The 15,005-nt window shown below is 37.5% G+C and overlaps 1 protein-coding gene across 16 annotated transcripts in view; it reads left to right on the top strand.

Moving 5' to 3' along the window:
* CTDSPL (CTD small phosphatase like) overlaps positions 1-15,005 on the top strand; it is an 87,901-nt gene that overhangs the window by 60,475 nt on the left and 12,421 nt on the right. For all 16 annotated transcript variants that reach the window (XM_072854812.1, XM_072854813.1, XM_072854804.1 and 13 more), the window contains 3 exons: positions 2,294-2,395; positions 7,477-7,533; positions 14,788-14,880. In XM_072854812.1, coding sequence (XP_072710913.1) covers positions 2,294-2,395; positions 7,477-7,533; positions 14,788-14,880 — 252 coding nt within the window. The remainder of the gene's footprint in view (positions 1-2,293; positions 2,396-7,476; positions 7,534-14,787; positions 14,881-15,005) is intronic.

Raw genomic sequence — 15,005 nt, 5'->3', positions numbered from 1 at the left:
TTGAGAAAGCAGACTGCAGGTGCACGAGGAGGACGGGAGCAGACTGTCTCTCACTGTGCAGTCAAGGAATTCAGGTTCTCAGAGTGGAAGGTTCTTGCATTTTGTAGCCCTTGGTGTATGTCCATCCTTTTCCTGATGACAGGCATAGTAGTTTCCATATAGAAAACAAATATATCTGTGATACGACAGTGGTCATATTTTTCATATACATATTTTTGTATGGAAAGAAGATCTATTTCCATATATTTTCCATATATATAGATATTTGCAGTGTGAAAAAGTACTCACACAGCAGAAGAAATTGCTGGCTTTGAACTGCTTGTGCAAATTAACTTAGTCAAAAATTCGAACTAAATACTAACAGTCTTAAGAGTACAAAAATTAACTGAACTATTCTGTAAAAAAAAAAGTACACTGAAGGTTTCTTGGGATGTTCCTACCTTTTTCTCTTCAAAGACAAGAAATCAGTATCAGAACATGGGTTCTAAAGATTATTGTCTTTAAATGGGTTTGATTTTTCTTTCAATCAGCTTTTAGTCTATTTAGGTTCCAAGTCTGGATCCTTCTTACTATGAAAAATTGAGGTGGGGTGCCTAAATACCTTTTAGATTTTGAAATAGGAGGGGAAAACCTAAATTCCTTAGATCTGGTCCTAGTTGCAAACAAGTAAAGGTAGAGCTCAAGCAGTTGTGGAAGTAATGTATACACGGGACTGTCTATAACCGGAGAAAGAGTGTCCTATAAATTTCGGTCTGGTTAGGTTACTGTGATGGACACATACTTTACAGGCATTAAGCAGCAGGGTTTTTTTCCTGAAAGTCATTGTTAGTTGTGTGCTGAGAAAATAAATCGAGACAAGTGGCTTGTAAGCAAGGCAGCGTCCATTTTGGTAGCTGAAGAAACGGTTGTTGATGTTAATTGTAAGGAACTAAATCAGTTTCAGTGAGCACTCCTAAAATCCCCCAATAACTTATACTTTAGCGAAAGACACTTCTATTTAAGTCCAGAATCTCATTTGAAGTTACTTCATTTAACCATGAACTTACTAGGCGTTTAAACACGAACTTACTAGGCCAGTATCTATCAACTTGAGACGACATCTGCAATCGATCAGTGGCTACTAATCTGTACTTGCTGCTGTGGGGTGTTCGGAGCGTGTCTGACTCATCTGTTTGTCACCCGCTGTCTGCAAAGGGGTGGCCTCGGCTCTCTGCAAGCACCTCTACAAAAGGTTATTGAAAAGAACAAAAAACATGATAGATGCATCCTTGCCAGAGCAACATTGTTTGAACAGATAAAAAGACAGCAAAAGAATGAAGCCAGAGTTCTGTATCTAATTCTTAATTACTTTAATTTCCTCTCAGTCTTGAGTTTCTCCCTATTGATACTTTTCTATAAAGCTAGTCCTTTTCCTTCATCAAAAAAACCCTCTTGAAACGAGTGGCAGCAGTGTTTCAGCTCCAAATGGAAGCGTTCTCTCCCATTTCTGATATTTCAGGAAGTATTCAGTACCAAAGTGTAAAATAACATAACGGTATTGCAGATTGGGATGTTAAATTGGGGAATGAGCAATTGGAAGACTATGTGACTGTCTGCATTGCTTTCAGAAAAACTGTCAATTCATATAATTGGTACAATTTTTTAGTAAGGGCAGCGTACTGTAGAAGAGCCTGGTTTAAGAGAGCTTGCTTTAGTGCAATTTTAATACCTTGATTGAGAATATAATCCACATAAAAGCTCTTGGTCAGCACCCTCACAAGTGGTAAAAGTCAGAGTGGAGGCATGTCCTGGAAGATAAAATCAGTAATGCTGTCTTCCTTCAGGATTGATTTCTCCATTTTAGCATCCTCTGTGGCAAACAGAAATAACGATTTGTGTAAACATCCATCAGTGTGATATGGCTGGAAATGGCGTTGACTGTGAATAGGATAACAGCAGCATCCAAAACCGAGGCATTAGGAAGAGGGTCACTGGAAAAGATACTGTATCAAATGTCCCATTTTTTACTGTTCTTTTTTAGCTAGTGGTGGTGGTTTACGATTTTCATTTCCAATGCTTTGGAGATCATTCTAAACAAGTCTCTCATTTTAAAAAAAAAAAGTTTGTATGGGTATTGCATGAGCCATTAATTTCCATACATGTACTTGTGATGAGCCCAGAAAAACATTCAACTTTGAGTCATGTATTTCAGTTCTCAGTAACTACTAGAACAGTAATGTTGGCAGAAGAGTGCCCCTTCAGTAGAGGTTTTACTTTTTTTTTTGTTGTCTTCCTCTTTTCTTTTCGTTTTTAGCCACCAGCTAAATACCTCCTGCCAGAACTGACAGCATCAGACTATGGGAAGAAGTGTGTGGTCATTGATTTAGATGAAACTTTAGTGCACAGTTCATTTAAGGTAAGTAAATTCAAAAGCAATTTCTTGCAACTTGAATATTGCAAGTGAATGTTGTCAGTGAATGTTGTAGGAACTGTTAAACCTCTTAACACATTAACTAGTTTTACAGGCTCTCCCAGGATGCCTGGTAGTTCTCATTGTTACTCCTCTGATTATTCATTCTAATTTAGCTGTAAGGGGAGTAACGCAGACGTTGCTATTTTTTTTTTGATTCTGAGAAAGTCACACCAACTGCAACAAGGCCTTGAATGGTTATTGACTTTATGGCTTTAAATGGTAGTTATTCCAACAAGGACCTGTGTTTTAACAGGTACAAAACTTGTTGCTCTGAAAATATGGTTTTGTTTTTGATGTTTAAGTGATTCCATAGTTAGTCTAGGAGAACGGAAATTCAGCACAGCTTTATGCTAGGTAGATGTACCTTAAAGCAGTAGATTTTGGGCGCCAGTGGTTGCTGTGCTCTCTTGCCGGAGAAGATTGCTTTCCATGTTAGGCTGCTGTTCTGATCGCAGTAAGTGTTTTTAAGTATTTAGCTTTCACAACAGGAAAGCAAATAGCATTTAGCTGTGGCTGATGAGTCAGTCATCTTGTAGAGGCAACTTTTATAACCTTCAGATTTCAGCATGTGGTGGAAGTAGTGGTATTTTTCTATTGTTTAGATAGGGCTAAAGTTAGAATAGGAGAATTCAGAAATACAAATAACCTAAATTAGCTCAGAGTACTGGTAGTATTTCTGATTTAGCAAATGTCAGACATGATAAAGCATGTGCTAGTTTTATACTTTGGTATTGGAGAATTTTTAAGGCTCAGTAGTATGTTTCCTTATTGGGTTACTACCAACTTTATAGTCTTCTAGTTTTGGTTGCACTCCATTTTTCACTGCTAGCATAAACTTAGAATTTTAATCCTGCAATATTTAGTTGCCAGCATTTAAATATGCAAACCATAATTCATGTTGTGGTTAGAATTTGGCAACAGCCTGTCTTTGTTGACTTAAGGAAGAACTTATATGGAGATACTACAACAAATACTCCTGTGCCTCAAACTGAAACTAGGATTCTTCTCTGTCTTTATTGTGCCTGATGGTATATAACAACTTGTGGTGGCTTACAGGAACCTCAACCTCAGTGCCAGATCCTTGTCTTCTATACCCAGACTGAACTTGCACTTGAGAATTTTTCAGGGAGATTAGAAACACAGCTGGATTGGGAAGGGAGGGACCATGCCTTCCTAATTAAACGAGAGTCAAAAATAGGAAGGGAAAGCTGAATTCAAAAGTCTAAATTTACATTAAAATAATGAAGTATTAGGCTTAGTGTTACCTGAAATGTAAAAATAAAAGTTCGTTTTCTGAATGCTGTGGGTAACTTTGTACTGTGATTTTTCTGGTTTTTGAAACAAAATGAGATTCAATTTAGGTGGTTATTAAATTTTTTTAAAACCATTTTAAAGAAATATATGTTTAAGGGTTGCCATAGTGTAAATCCTTTCTTGTAGGACTGAGGTTTGCCTTTATTGTAGAGTGCTTTCTTAGTGGGGTCACTTCAATCATCCCATATATTCAAATGATATTTAATGGGTATTTAAATGATGTTAAATAGATATTTTTAAAAAATCAAAAGATTATTCTACTTAGTCTTGAACACTGAATAATGTTTTGTGTTAGGAAAAGAAAACTGATCCTTTTTTGTGTGAAGTAAATGGTGTTAGGCAAATGTTGGCGTTCCTGCAGTATTAGAGTCTTACGACTGCAACGGCATTACCTTAATGTGGAGCCCTGTGATGGGAGTATGTAGAGAAAACCAAATGTTGGAGGAAGTGGCTTTAGTTGTTTAGTGGCTGGCACTGTCCAGTGGTGCTGCTGGGATTTTGTTTCGTAAAGGGAGATACTTCAGCTGAAGTAAGGTCATTGCGGTCATCAAACGTAACGATGCATTTCCAGAAGAGCAGGGGTTTTAACACCTATATGCACACTGCTCTGCCTGAATAATCAAGTTAGTTTTGCAGTTTTTTAGGTTTTGGTTGTTTGTTTTGTTTTGTTTTTTGTTTGGGGTTTTTTTTTTTACTAAAACATGTCTGCTCTACCCAGGCAGGTCCCCACTGAAAAGCTGTAAAAGCATACATAAATTTGTGATTTTTAGTACAAAAGTCTTTATTTAAAACACATGATATTTTAGGATTCATAATTCTGTTATGAAATAGGCTTCATATTTCAAATGCAGATAATTTTTTTTAACACAACCAGAGAGGCAGAGTATTTAAAGTGCTCTTTTATGAAACCAGCAACATCTGAAGGAGGGTAATTCTTGTCTTTTTATGCCCCTGCATATTTGCGAAGCTTTAAGGAGGTACTAGTCTTTCATGTTAAGTGCATATTAAAGGAATAAAGTTTGGGGTGCTTTGGCAAGAGTAAAAAAGGAATAGATAGACATTATAGTTATCATTCCCATCATAAAACAATAATAGAAGCAAAAATCATAAATTATTAAATCAAGGAGCTGTAAACGTGGTTTTGTATAAAATGAATTAAACCACATGCAAGTCTGGAATGTAGTCGTATTCAAAACTGGCTGTGAAACACTTTTAGAACATTTAAAACTTTGAAGCTTTTTATTAAATAGAAACAGTCCTAACTGAAGCAAAGATTTTAAATGGAAATATATTGTCTTCTTTCACACTCTGTCTCTGTGGCTCCCACTCGAGGCATCTACGTGCTTCACGTGTGCAACCCCAGAAACCTTTATCCAGCAAACTGTTGCAGACTTTTCTCCTGTCCTCCCATCATGATGAAGCACAGAGCCCCGGTCCGTGCTCTCTTCCTTATCGCTTGTGCCAACAAGAAAGCTACGTAGTACCTAAAGTGTAAGTGGAGGAAGCAAATACGTAGTTAAGAGTAGTTTGATTAGTGTTACAAAGTCTAAGGGTAAGTTTTATTTGTTAGCAAAAACTAGGTTGTCTAAACAGAATGTGGTTTTCTCTGACGTCTGGTTGCTGTTACTCATGTTAAGAAAGTTTAGTAATAGCTGTATTTTTATCAGTGGGCTTCAAAACCTTTGCAACTTGCAGTGACCTATTCTTTTTCTGCTGGTACAGAATATTTATCTTGCTTAAGGGCGTCATGCATATATAAATTCTTCAAGTGCATGCAAGTCTTTTCAAAGTATGCACAGAGCTGGCACCCACTTGAAAACTTCGGTGGCTGAGTCTTATTGACAGTTCATTTGGGTTTCTTTTAAGGTGAAGCTTCTAGAACATTTTTGTGTGCCTCTTCTCTGGCTATTAGAGATGCTGCAGAGTATTGTCTCTGTCCGAGGGGCTCCCTGCAGGTAGCAGATGGGAGCCTCCCGTCTGTCTTTTTCAGAGGCAGAAAGGGGGGTATATCTTGGAAATGGCTTGATGTTGGCTAAAGAAAAATCTAGATTTTATCTGTGGGTATTTGAGGAATTCTTTAGATCATACTAGTGCAGTGGTCATCAACAGAATGGAGCTTTCTAACATCAGCTGCTCTGGAGGTTTGGTTGCCAATACTGGTTGATCAGGACGAGTGAATTCAGTGTAGCTTCTCATTTGCCCTCTGATGCAGCACTTGCAGATGTCGGATCAAAACATCTTCCTTATTACTTCGCTGTTGAGAGAAGGTGTTGCCCTCCATATAAATTCTTACAGTTGTTTTGCTTTCCTCGCAGGAAGATCATTTAACAGTGGAATTAGAATCTCATATTTCCAGGGAATGGGATCAAAGTGATACTATCAGGTTAATACTGCAGGATTCTTTTTTCCTACCATTTTTCACAGAGCACCTGTTTAGGCTCACCAGTTTGTGATCTGCTTCTCAGTCTCTTTACCTTGGCTGCTGCTTTGCTTTCTTGGCACCCCCCTCGCACCCCCAAATGGGTTTGAAGGCTGTTTCTAGTCTCGCAGATTCTTCAGGGACGTGCTCCTTGGTGGTACTTAAGATCAGTCTATTGGCAGATCCAGAAAACCAGGTGGGAAAGTTTGTGCAAGTCTGATAGAGCTGAGTGAAGATGTTTTCCAGTCTTAGTAATGCCATACCAGTTACCAGCCAGACTCCTCCCAGACTTTGTTTTAGGCTGTTATCCATGAAGCATGTTGTCTGTTAATCAGTCCTGTTAAAATTATATTTGGCAGCTCTGTATCTCAGCCATTTCCAAGCTGCGGATCATGGAGTGAGTTACAAACTTCAGCCAGGCATATTTACATGATTTTTTTTTTATCACAGACGTAATGCATGAGCCGTACCAAAGGATTCTGCCAAGTTTGATATCCATTTGAACTAGTAAACTTTCTTAGCTGTGTGTCACCCAACTACCACTACTATCTAGCCAAGATTAGACTATGTACTCTTAAACTGTTTACAGGGACATTTTTCTGCTTTCCAAAGTAATTTTACTTGACCAGCAGTTTTTAACAGTAAGTCTTAAAGTAAGTTGGCTACAACAGACTAGAAAAATGGATTCAAGGACTTGGACAGAGTGTGCCTGCTCTTCCCTTTTGAATTAAAATGCAGTTTTACATTATTAATTTGATTGGTATAGCATGTTCTTGAGGTATCACATCTTGACAATCATCTAACTATACGACTTAAGTCTTGTCGCAGCTTGTTGCAGCTCCTGATTCAAATATAACCATTAGGTATTACTTTTCCCACTGTCTTTATTTTTAATTAAGTACTAATTGATGACCCAGAGTAGAATATGTGAAGTACATAGCTGAATTTCTTTGTCATCATCCCCACAGACTTAATGAAAGAGTTCTCCAAATAGATATTTATCCTGGTAAACACACTCAGTGGTAGTGGGGGTTATTCAAGCAGTAAAGTGTATGACATTGTACGAAGCTTAAAAATATGAGAGAAGAGGGAAGTGCAGTATCTGGTGAATACAGCTGTGTAAGACCTCTGACATGTGTGTAAAGGGTGCACACAGAGTAGATCTCTGTAGTCAATAACGCTTATTAACTTGTTCCTGAGAAGTAAGTACTCTTCTCTTTTACATCTCTGAAATTTTCCCTCTAATGATCTTATTTTTAATGTTGATTTATTTCCTTGTCATTCTTTCTAGCCAATTAGCAATGCTGATTTCATCGTTCCTGTTGAAATTGATGGAACCATACATCAGGTAAGTGGTGGTGTTCTAGTAGTGGAACCATCCTCGGTGTGCCAGGGTGTTATCTTTCTCCGTTTGCTGCTTTACATTCAGTAACTTTTCCTTTTGCAAAATACAAAAGCTGTGTACTCTGGAATGTATCGTCCAGACAGGCATCCCTGTTTGATCAGGCATGTAGTTTCTAACTACTAAGTCTACATTTCAGCTTTTTCAGTTCTCCAGAATACCTCTCTCAGGACTTCAATACTTGACTCTGTCAATTTTAAAACATTTTCAAACAGGAAATGATCTAAGGGTGGGTTTTCAAACATTGCTTGGCCCAGAAAAAAACTACTTGAATACTGCATTTCTCATTCCCTCCACAGACAAACAGGACATAAGTTGGCTTTAATGTCTGTTGGTAGTTCATATGGACAAAGGTTTATAAAATTATTAAGGAAGACATTTCTTCAGTTTTTGTGGCAATCTGTGTTTTAAGTTCTGTCCCCTTTTCTTCCTGTAAGAAATTTAAGTTCCTCTGATAGGACTTTGTATACGCTTCAGCATCTTTAAAAGGTCCAGACAAAATTGCAAAGAGACTAATTTTTGTCTTAGTCTTTAAGAACTTCACTTAAGACTCTGTGAAATGGTTTTCAGTAAATGCGAAACACCCATAATTTGAAAATCAGTCCCCTTCATGTATCTTAGCTTGCTGTCTTTAATCAGTAGTCATTTCTGAGAACATTGAATGAAATAAATTAGTGCTTTAAATTTTCCTCTTCAGACAGACATTAAAGTTATTGCTGGAGATGGGTTTTACTAGTTAATGTGAAGTTGAGCCTTTCTGGTATATGAATCTTGCAAATTGTTTGCAACATCCTCTATTGGTTATTGTAGGTTAAAGATAATGCAGTTGTTGAGTTGCAAATCTTCCCTGATTGTGATTCAATGGAGATTTTAAAACTTTAGTTTTTGAAATGTTGTCTTTTATATGGATTATTTTAATAGGTTTGTATTTTGATCCTGAAACAATTGATAGATCATAAAGTTAGTTCATAGTTTTGTTTGATTTCCTGTTATGAAAACAATCCATGTAATTGTCACTGTTAAAATAATTAGTAAATATCAGTCACTGTACTGAGATGCATTTTAAAGTGATAGTTGCTTTGACAGTTTTTACAGTGTGCCTGTTTTATGTAGAAAAATTCATTATCTAGGGTACTTAAACCTGTAATGTTCACCAGAGCTGAATGCTTAAAAAAACATGTTAAGTTATTAGGTGATGTTTGGGGAGATTTATATTGTGATATCGTCTGTCTTCATTTGATGTAGGCTTTAATTGTGTTTGGTGCTGTAACACAGACATTTTCTCTCCTAAAACTTTCCAGAATGTTTTTGATAGGGAATAAAATAGGTTGCGTAACAATTTTGAATGGCTTAGGATTGTGATCGCTTAGCTTATCAAGATTAAATATTTACGTTTTGAAACAAAACCCAATAGAAGACTATTTGGGCTATACAGTCAAGCATTTCAAATGCTTTTCCATTCCTTGCTGCAAACTTTCAGATTCTTCACCAAATGTAATGCAGTTAGGGACTCAAGATGACTGCATGTTGGGGAAAAAAACAAAAACAGCTAGTCAAAGGGAGTGGATTTGTGCATACCATAAATGTGAACGGGAGGAAGGCTGCTCTTGACAGAGAAGGTCAAGTGAAGAAGGTCAAGCATAGCCATAGTCTCTGGCTGTGCTTTGCTGGAGACTTCCTGTGTAATGTTCAAGGAAATTGCTTAATCCCTTTGTATTTCAAGTTCTTAATCTCTAAAATGAGTAAAAATCTCAGTCACAGATGGGTGGTTGAAGTGCAGCTAATTATAAGGAATTTGTGATCCTTGAAGTAAAGGTAATTTATATGGTATGCAGAACAGGCGAAGTCTTGGGTTCCTGTGTTTGTAATACCCCTGCAGGCAAAGTAATGTATTATCATCCAGCAGTCTTTTTTATTTAACTGTGATAATCTGAAGGGCAAAAGCGGACATTCTGGCTTAGTCTGAGTGTTAACACAGGCTGCAGAGCTTTGACAACCGGTTCGCACTTCAAACCTGTAATTTTTTATTCACTTAGAGCATAAACTGAACAGGTATCCGTGAGAATTTGTCATCTGTATAATTCTTGTCCATTTTCTTAAGCAGTTTATATACTCAAAGATTAATCGTTGGCATTGGGAGATACTTCCACCTGTTTAAAATATCACGGGATATGTGAAATGTTGTGGAACCATACTGTCCATAGTGCATATCCCTACCTGCTTTGCCGGTGAGCCCGGTATCTTATAGAGCAGGAGACTGTCTGACAGAGTATTGTTGTACTTGAACTCTGCCTTAGACAGAACCCCATGGAAAACAAATGGAGAACACCATTTCAGAAGTGTGCGTTCAGAAAGAAATTTGAAATTACATGAGATTCTTCAGATCTCATATACCAAAAATACAAGTTGTGGCAAATTAAATTGCTGTACGCTTGAAAGAGTTTTGAGACTGACTTATCTAACAAGTTTTGTTTGTGGTAAACGTTGTAACTTTTTGTTGTGCAACAGAGGTATTCAGTAAAGGTTTTTCTTTAGTTTGGGAAGTTTATTTTCCCTTATATCACTGATAATCCAAAGGTCAGAGAGACTCTTGTTCTTCTATAGGGAGGACAATTCAAATCATCATCTTAAAGGGTGCTTAAGTAAACCACCTTCCCTAGGTTAAAAAATAGCTTTTCTGAACACCCATTGTCCCTCTCCCATCTTTCTTTCTCTAGCCTAATTTACCTTGTCTTTAGAAAGGATTTGTCATTTTATTTTACAAGGAAATAACTCATGTGTGGAGGTACCTCTCTTTCCTTCTGTTATGGGTCTTTAGTTGCCTGCAGAGGCTGTGTCTGTCTGCAGGGCGGCTAAAGTTACAGGAGATGAATCCCACGCTTTGTGTTGGAAATGATGGCTCAGATACAAAAGGGCAGTTCTAATGCAAGCTGACACTCTTCTGGCCAGTTCTCTCATTTCTCTCTGGTTCTCTGAATAAAAGGAAATTAGAGCTGGTCCCCTGCTCTACCAAATTATAAGTGAGAAACTGTGGGAAGTCCAGTGAAATGTGTTGCAACTGAGAGTGCTCTTTAGAAGAAGTTTATTGAGAATGAAAGTAATGACTGGAGAAAAGATGTTCAACCTGTTTGGTACCCTTGACGTAACTTCTGCAAGAACACATCCTCTCTTTTGGAGCGTGCTTCCCATTTAATGAGGGCAGAGCAACCACAACCCCCAGATTAGAAACTGTGTGTTAAATATAGCTTTAATCCCCAATGGGTAAAGATTTTTAGGGTATGGTGGTCCTTTGTCTTTTATCCAAATTGACTTGCAATGCCTTTGTGCCTTGCTATCAGTGATAAAGAGTAAAGAGGGCAGCCAGGAAGAGTTTGATTTGGTTTTACTGTCATTCTTTAATGTAATTTGTTTATTAAGTGAGTAAAACTAGTTTTTCAGTGTTTTTTATATTCAATTAACAATTGCTTATTTTTATTTGTTGAAAGCTAAAGCAGTGTTTGGCATGTATACTTTGAATGTAATGTACAAAGTGTGTTTTATTGGTGGGGGAAAACACTGTTCAAATAATAAACTTTCTTTATATAAAGGACAAAATTCGTTAATTTTCTTACAGAAGGCTGTGGCCTGGTTCAAGTAATCCAGGATAGGCTGTATCCATTCTAGCTGGCCTATTCTTGGTTACTTGCACTGGGAGGCAACCACAACTGTGTGAACCAGAAGGACGAGGCTCAAGGACACGTGTTATTTTCTGCTCACTGTTAAGAAGATGCACCCAGCCCACGAAACAGGAGATTACAGGAGCTTGAGTTGTCATGGGCAGATTTCTTTGTCATTACTTGAAGATTTTGTTACTATAGAGCTGGTTTTGAAGGACAATTCTTTGTGTCCTATTTAATTGATTAAAATTGAGCTGGGTTTCTCTTTTGGTTTACAAATACTGAGTCTTTCTAGGTCAAGACTGCTTTAAGGTATAGAAAATGTATGTGGAAATACCAAGTGCTTGAAAACAATTAAAGATAATTACTTGTGTTCTGCCATTAGCAGCTGTAAGTGCAGAATCCTGTGAAAACATGCCTAGTGCCTGATTTGTGCCTTAACATTTTAAGAGTAAGGTTCATTTTAAATAAAAAAAAAAGACTGTATTCCTCTAAATTCTTCCTGTGATAAGGAAGAAATTAGTGAGCATAGAACGCAGAAAAACTGGAGGGTTTTTTTTTTATGCCCTGAAGACAGTATCTAAATCTCAGAAAAATGCCAGGAGCCAGTTAGTCTAGAGACTTAAACTGAAGACATCAGGCAACAGAGGAAAAAGCCAAGCCACAAATAACCATGCAGCATTGAGATGCAAGTCCAGCCGCTAACAAAGTAAAGGGGAAAAAATTCCAAATGAGGAGGAAGAGGAGAAAAGAGCTGCACTGTCAGCTGAAGAAAGCTTTTTATGTGAAGTAAACCAAAGAGATTTTGTAGTCCAGGATACCAGTACACTTGCAGTTGCTTCCAGGGTCTAAGTAGGACTTCTCAAAAAAACTTCAAGGGGAATAACCATCCAGAGTATTAATATATGTTGTTCTGCAAAAAAACCCAATGTTGTTAAAAAAAAAAAAAAAGGAGGGGCGGGGGGGTGAAGGAGTTGGGGCTTTTTAGAGAATGAGAGAAATAAGGGAAAAATTTGTTGAGACCTCATCCTAAGAGATTGCATTTATTTTTAATAAGGCATTTAAAATGAGGAGCGAATCTGTTGGCCAGAGCCCAATAGGGAAGTTTTAAAGTAAAACAGCAAGAGAAACTCAAGTAGAGGAGGTTGAGGGTGCTCTGTGGTGGATCAGGAGATCTAAACTGCAGGGTGGAGACAATACAACTTAAAAATGCTGTGTACTTAACAGCTGGCACCGTAGCAGTATTAGGAGACCTACAAATTGCCAAAAGAGTGCATATTGCCCACTCCTGTCCACAAGCCTGTGGTTAAGGAGCTCCTGGTCTGCAGCTACTGGGTTGATTTACTATATGCTCTCTTTATGGAGGAGGTGGGTTATGTTGCAAGCAGCAAAGTTCATATCCTTGTCTTGGAGTTTGTAATTACATTCCAAGTGGAAATACTTCACTGACACAGGCATAGATAGGGATGGAGAGCAAAGAGGAGGCTTCTTTTGCTGTGGCTGAAAACACTAGGTTTTAAAAGAGAAATCAAGACTAAATTCCAGCACTTACTCTCCAAGAATGACTTTAAGACTCTGAGGTGTCCCTTTTGTGCCCTCAAAAATTAGGAATATAATTTAAGGCTAAAGAATTAAGAACTTCATTATGAACTGTAGAGTAAGGAGTAACTTGCCTCCTGCTATCTTTCCTCTAATAACTGGCAAGTTGTGTAGTCTCTTTCTGGGTACCCAAACGCAGAAGGGCTGCAACTGTCTCTTTACCTGTGTCTAAAAATTTGAAGATACCATTTGGAAAGGAAATACTACAGAACAATTTTTCACTTAAATCTTACTACACAAAGTTAATTGCATTGTTATAGGAGAGGAAATTACTTGGTTTATGCCTACTGAAATACAGGAAACTTTGCTGTAATTATCTGGAAAGAGAGCGGTGTTGAAGTACATCTGTTAACTGTCTTTAATTCATAAAATGTCACACTTAATTAATTGGTTAAGTGCTGCTGTGGTTGTTTAAAAAAAATAAAAAATACATCTGGGTTATAAATTGTTATCTGTATCAAAGTTTGAATGTATTGCTTGAATTTGAGGGGCCAGAAATAGTTTGGTTAAACTTTATAGGAATAACTTAAAGCAGATCAAGTCTTCATGCTATGAGCTATATGCTACATAAAGTAGAAAAGTAATTAACATTTCTGCTTTAGTCATTAAGGCACAGCTCCATCATATATGTTTTTAATAAAACTTTGCTTTCAGATGTAGGTTTTCAATTTCAAGTCCTTATTATGCAACTTTTTTTTATTTTGCTAAAGGCTTTAATTGTTACACTTCAATTCAAGCTGGCATTTCTGTAATTTTCTCCTTTGGGCTTTTTCTCTGGGTGCCTTATGTTTTTTACCTTTTTATTAATAAGAATTTAGTAAAATACATACAATTAATCTAGTTCTACATATTAAAGACAGAAATTCCTGAAATTGCATTGGTCTTGCAATTCTTCCTGAATTCAGTTACATGCCAGACTTCACTTGAAAATTCCAGTATTAAGGAGTATTTGCCAAACAAAGAAGATAAAATGCTGCCAGTGTTTTCTCTCAAACTTAATCTAAGTGCAAACAAGATAGATAAGTATTTTTCAAGCAGACTCCCCTCTTCAGCTTCCCAGTATATTGTGAACTACTTGTATTCTTTCTGAGCAGCAGTTACCTTATCTTGGTATTTTTTGTGAACGCAAATCATCCTGCTCTGAAAAGAGAGGCAAGGAGGCTCTAATATTTATTAATCGGGTTGTTGACAGTAGGCAGCCAAGCTGTTGCTTGTATGATTGTCAGTGCAAAAAGCAAGATAGCATTGCTGAAACCAAGCTGCTCAAGAGGAGAGAGATCCTGAGCATTTACTGTCTTTATGGCAGGGTCACAGTAGAAGATGCTGTAGACCTTGTCACCAACTTTTGAAAGCAGCATTTGCTAGACATTCTGCATGGTGCTATTAAGATTTTTGGTGAAAGCTGTCTGCAGAGCCAGATGACTGATAACTATCCGTAGTGAGATGTGGTACCTAGCGCCTGGAATTTTAAAAATGAAAGAATTAGCCACAGGAAGAAAACAGTTCCCTATTGTGCAATTCCTGTCATCATAGAGGTTTCACCAGATTTATTCCTTCTGTAAAGCCCTTTAGGACTGAAGACGCCAGCATCAAAATCATTTTGGTTGAGAGATCTGAATCCTCGCTTCTTGAGAAGCCCTACTGTCTCTCTTTGCCTTTAATGAGATTTTTCAAGAAGCATCACTCCAGATGATGCACAGTATTTGGAATTGCATAATCAGCATGGGTCTTGGCAGCCCGTGCATTCAATTTCTCATTATTGGATGTCTGCTTTTATCTTGTATACTTTTTTTTTCTTTCAGCATTTCATTTGAACTGCTTCCGTGCTAACTTTTGTTTCTTCAAGTGTTAGGATTACAGGAGTGTTTGGGGGTTTGTTTTGTTTTTGTTTTTGTTTTTTTTTACCTTAAACACCATTTGACCTAAATAGTCATTGTCATTCCAGGTCTATGTATTGAAACGACCACATGTGGATGAGTTTCTTCAGAGGATGGGAGAGCTCTTTGAATGTGTACTCTTCACAGCCAGTCTAGCCAAGGTTTGTTCCTCTCTTCATCTCATTAGCCCTTATGGTGCCGGTCAGTGGACTTTTAGTTGGGTTTTCTATGGCTAAGTATTTCCACAGTTGGTACTATCTTAATTTTTCCCCTTCTTTTCTGCTTC

This window comes from Ciconia boyciana, chromosome 2, assembly GCF_034638445.1.
Source record: "Ciconia boyciana chromosome 2, ASM3463844v1, whole genome shotgun sequence".
NCBI classification, from domain to species: Eukaryota; Metazoa; Chordata; class Aves; order Ciconiiformes; family Ciconiidae; genus Ciconia; species Ciconia boyciana.
This window is presented reverse-complemented; position numbering and strand designations above follow the sequence as displayed.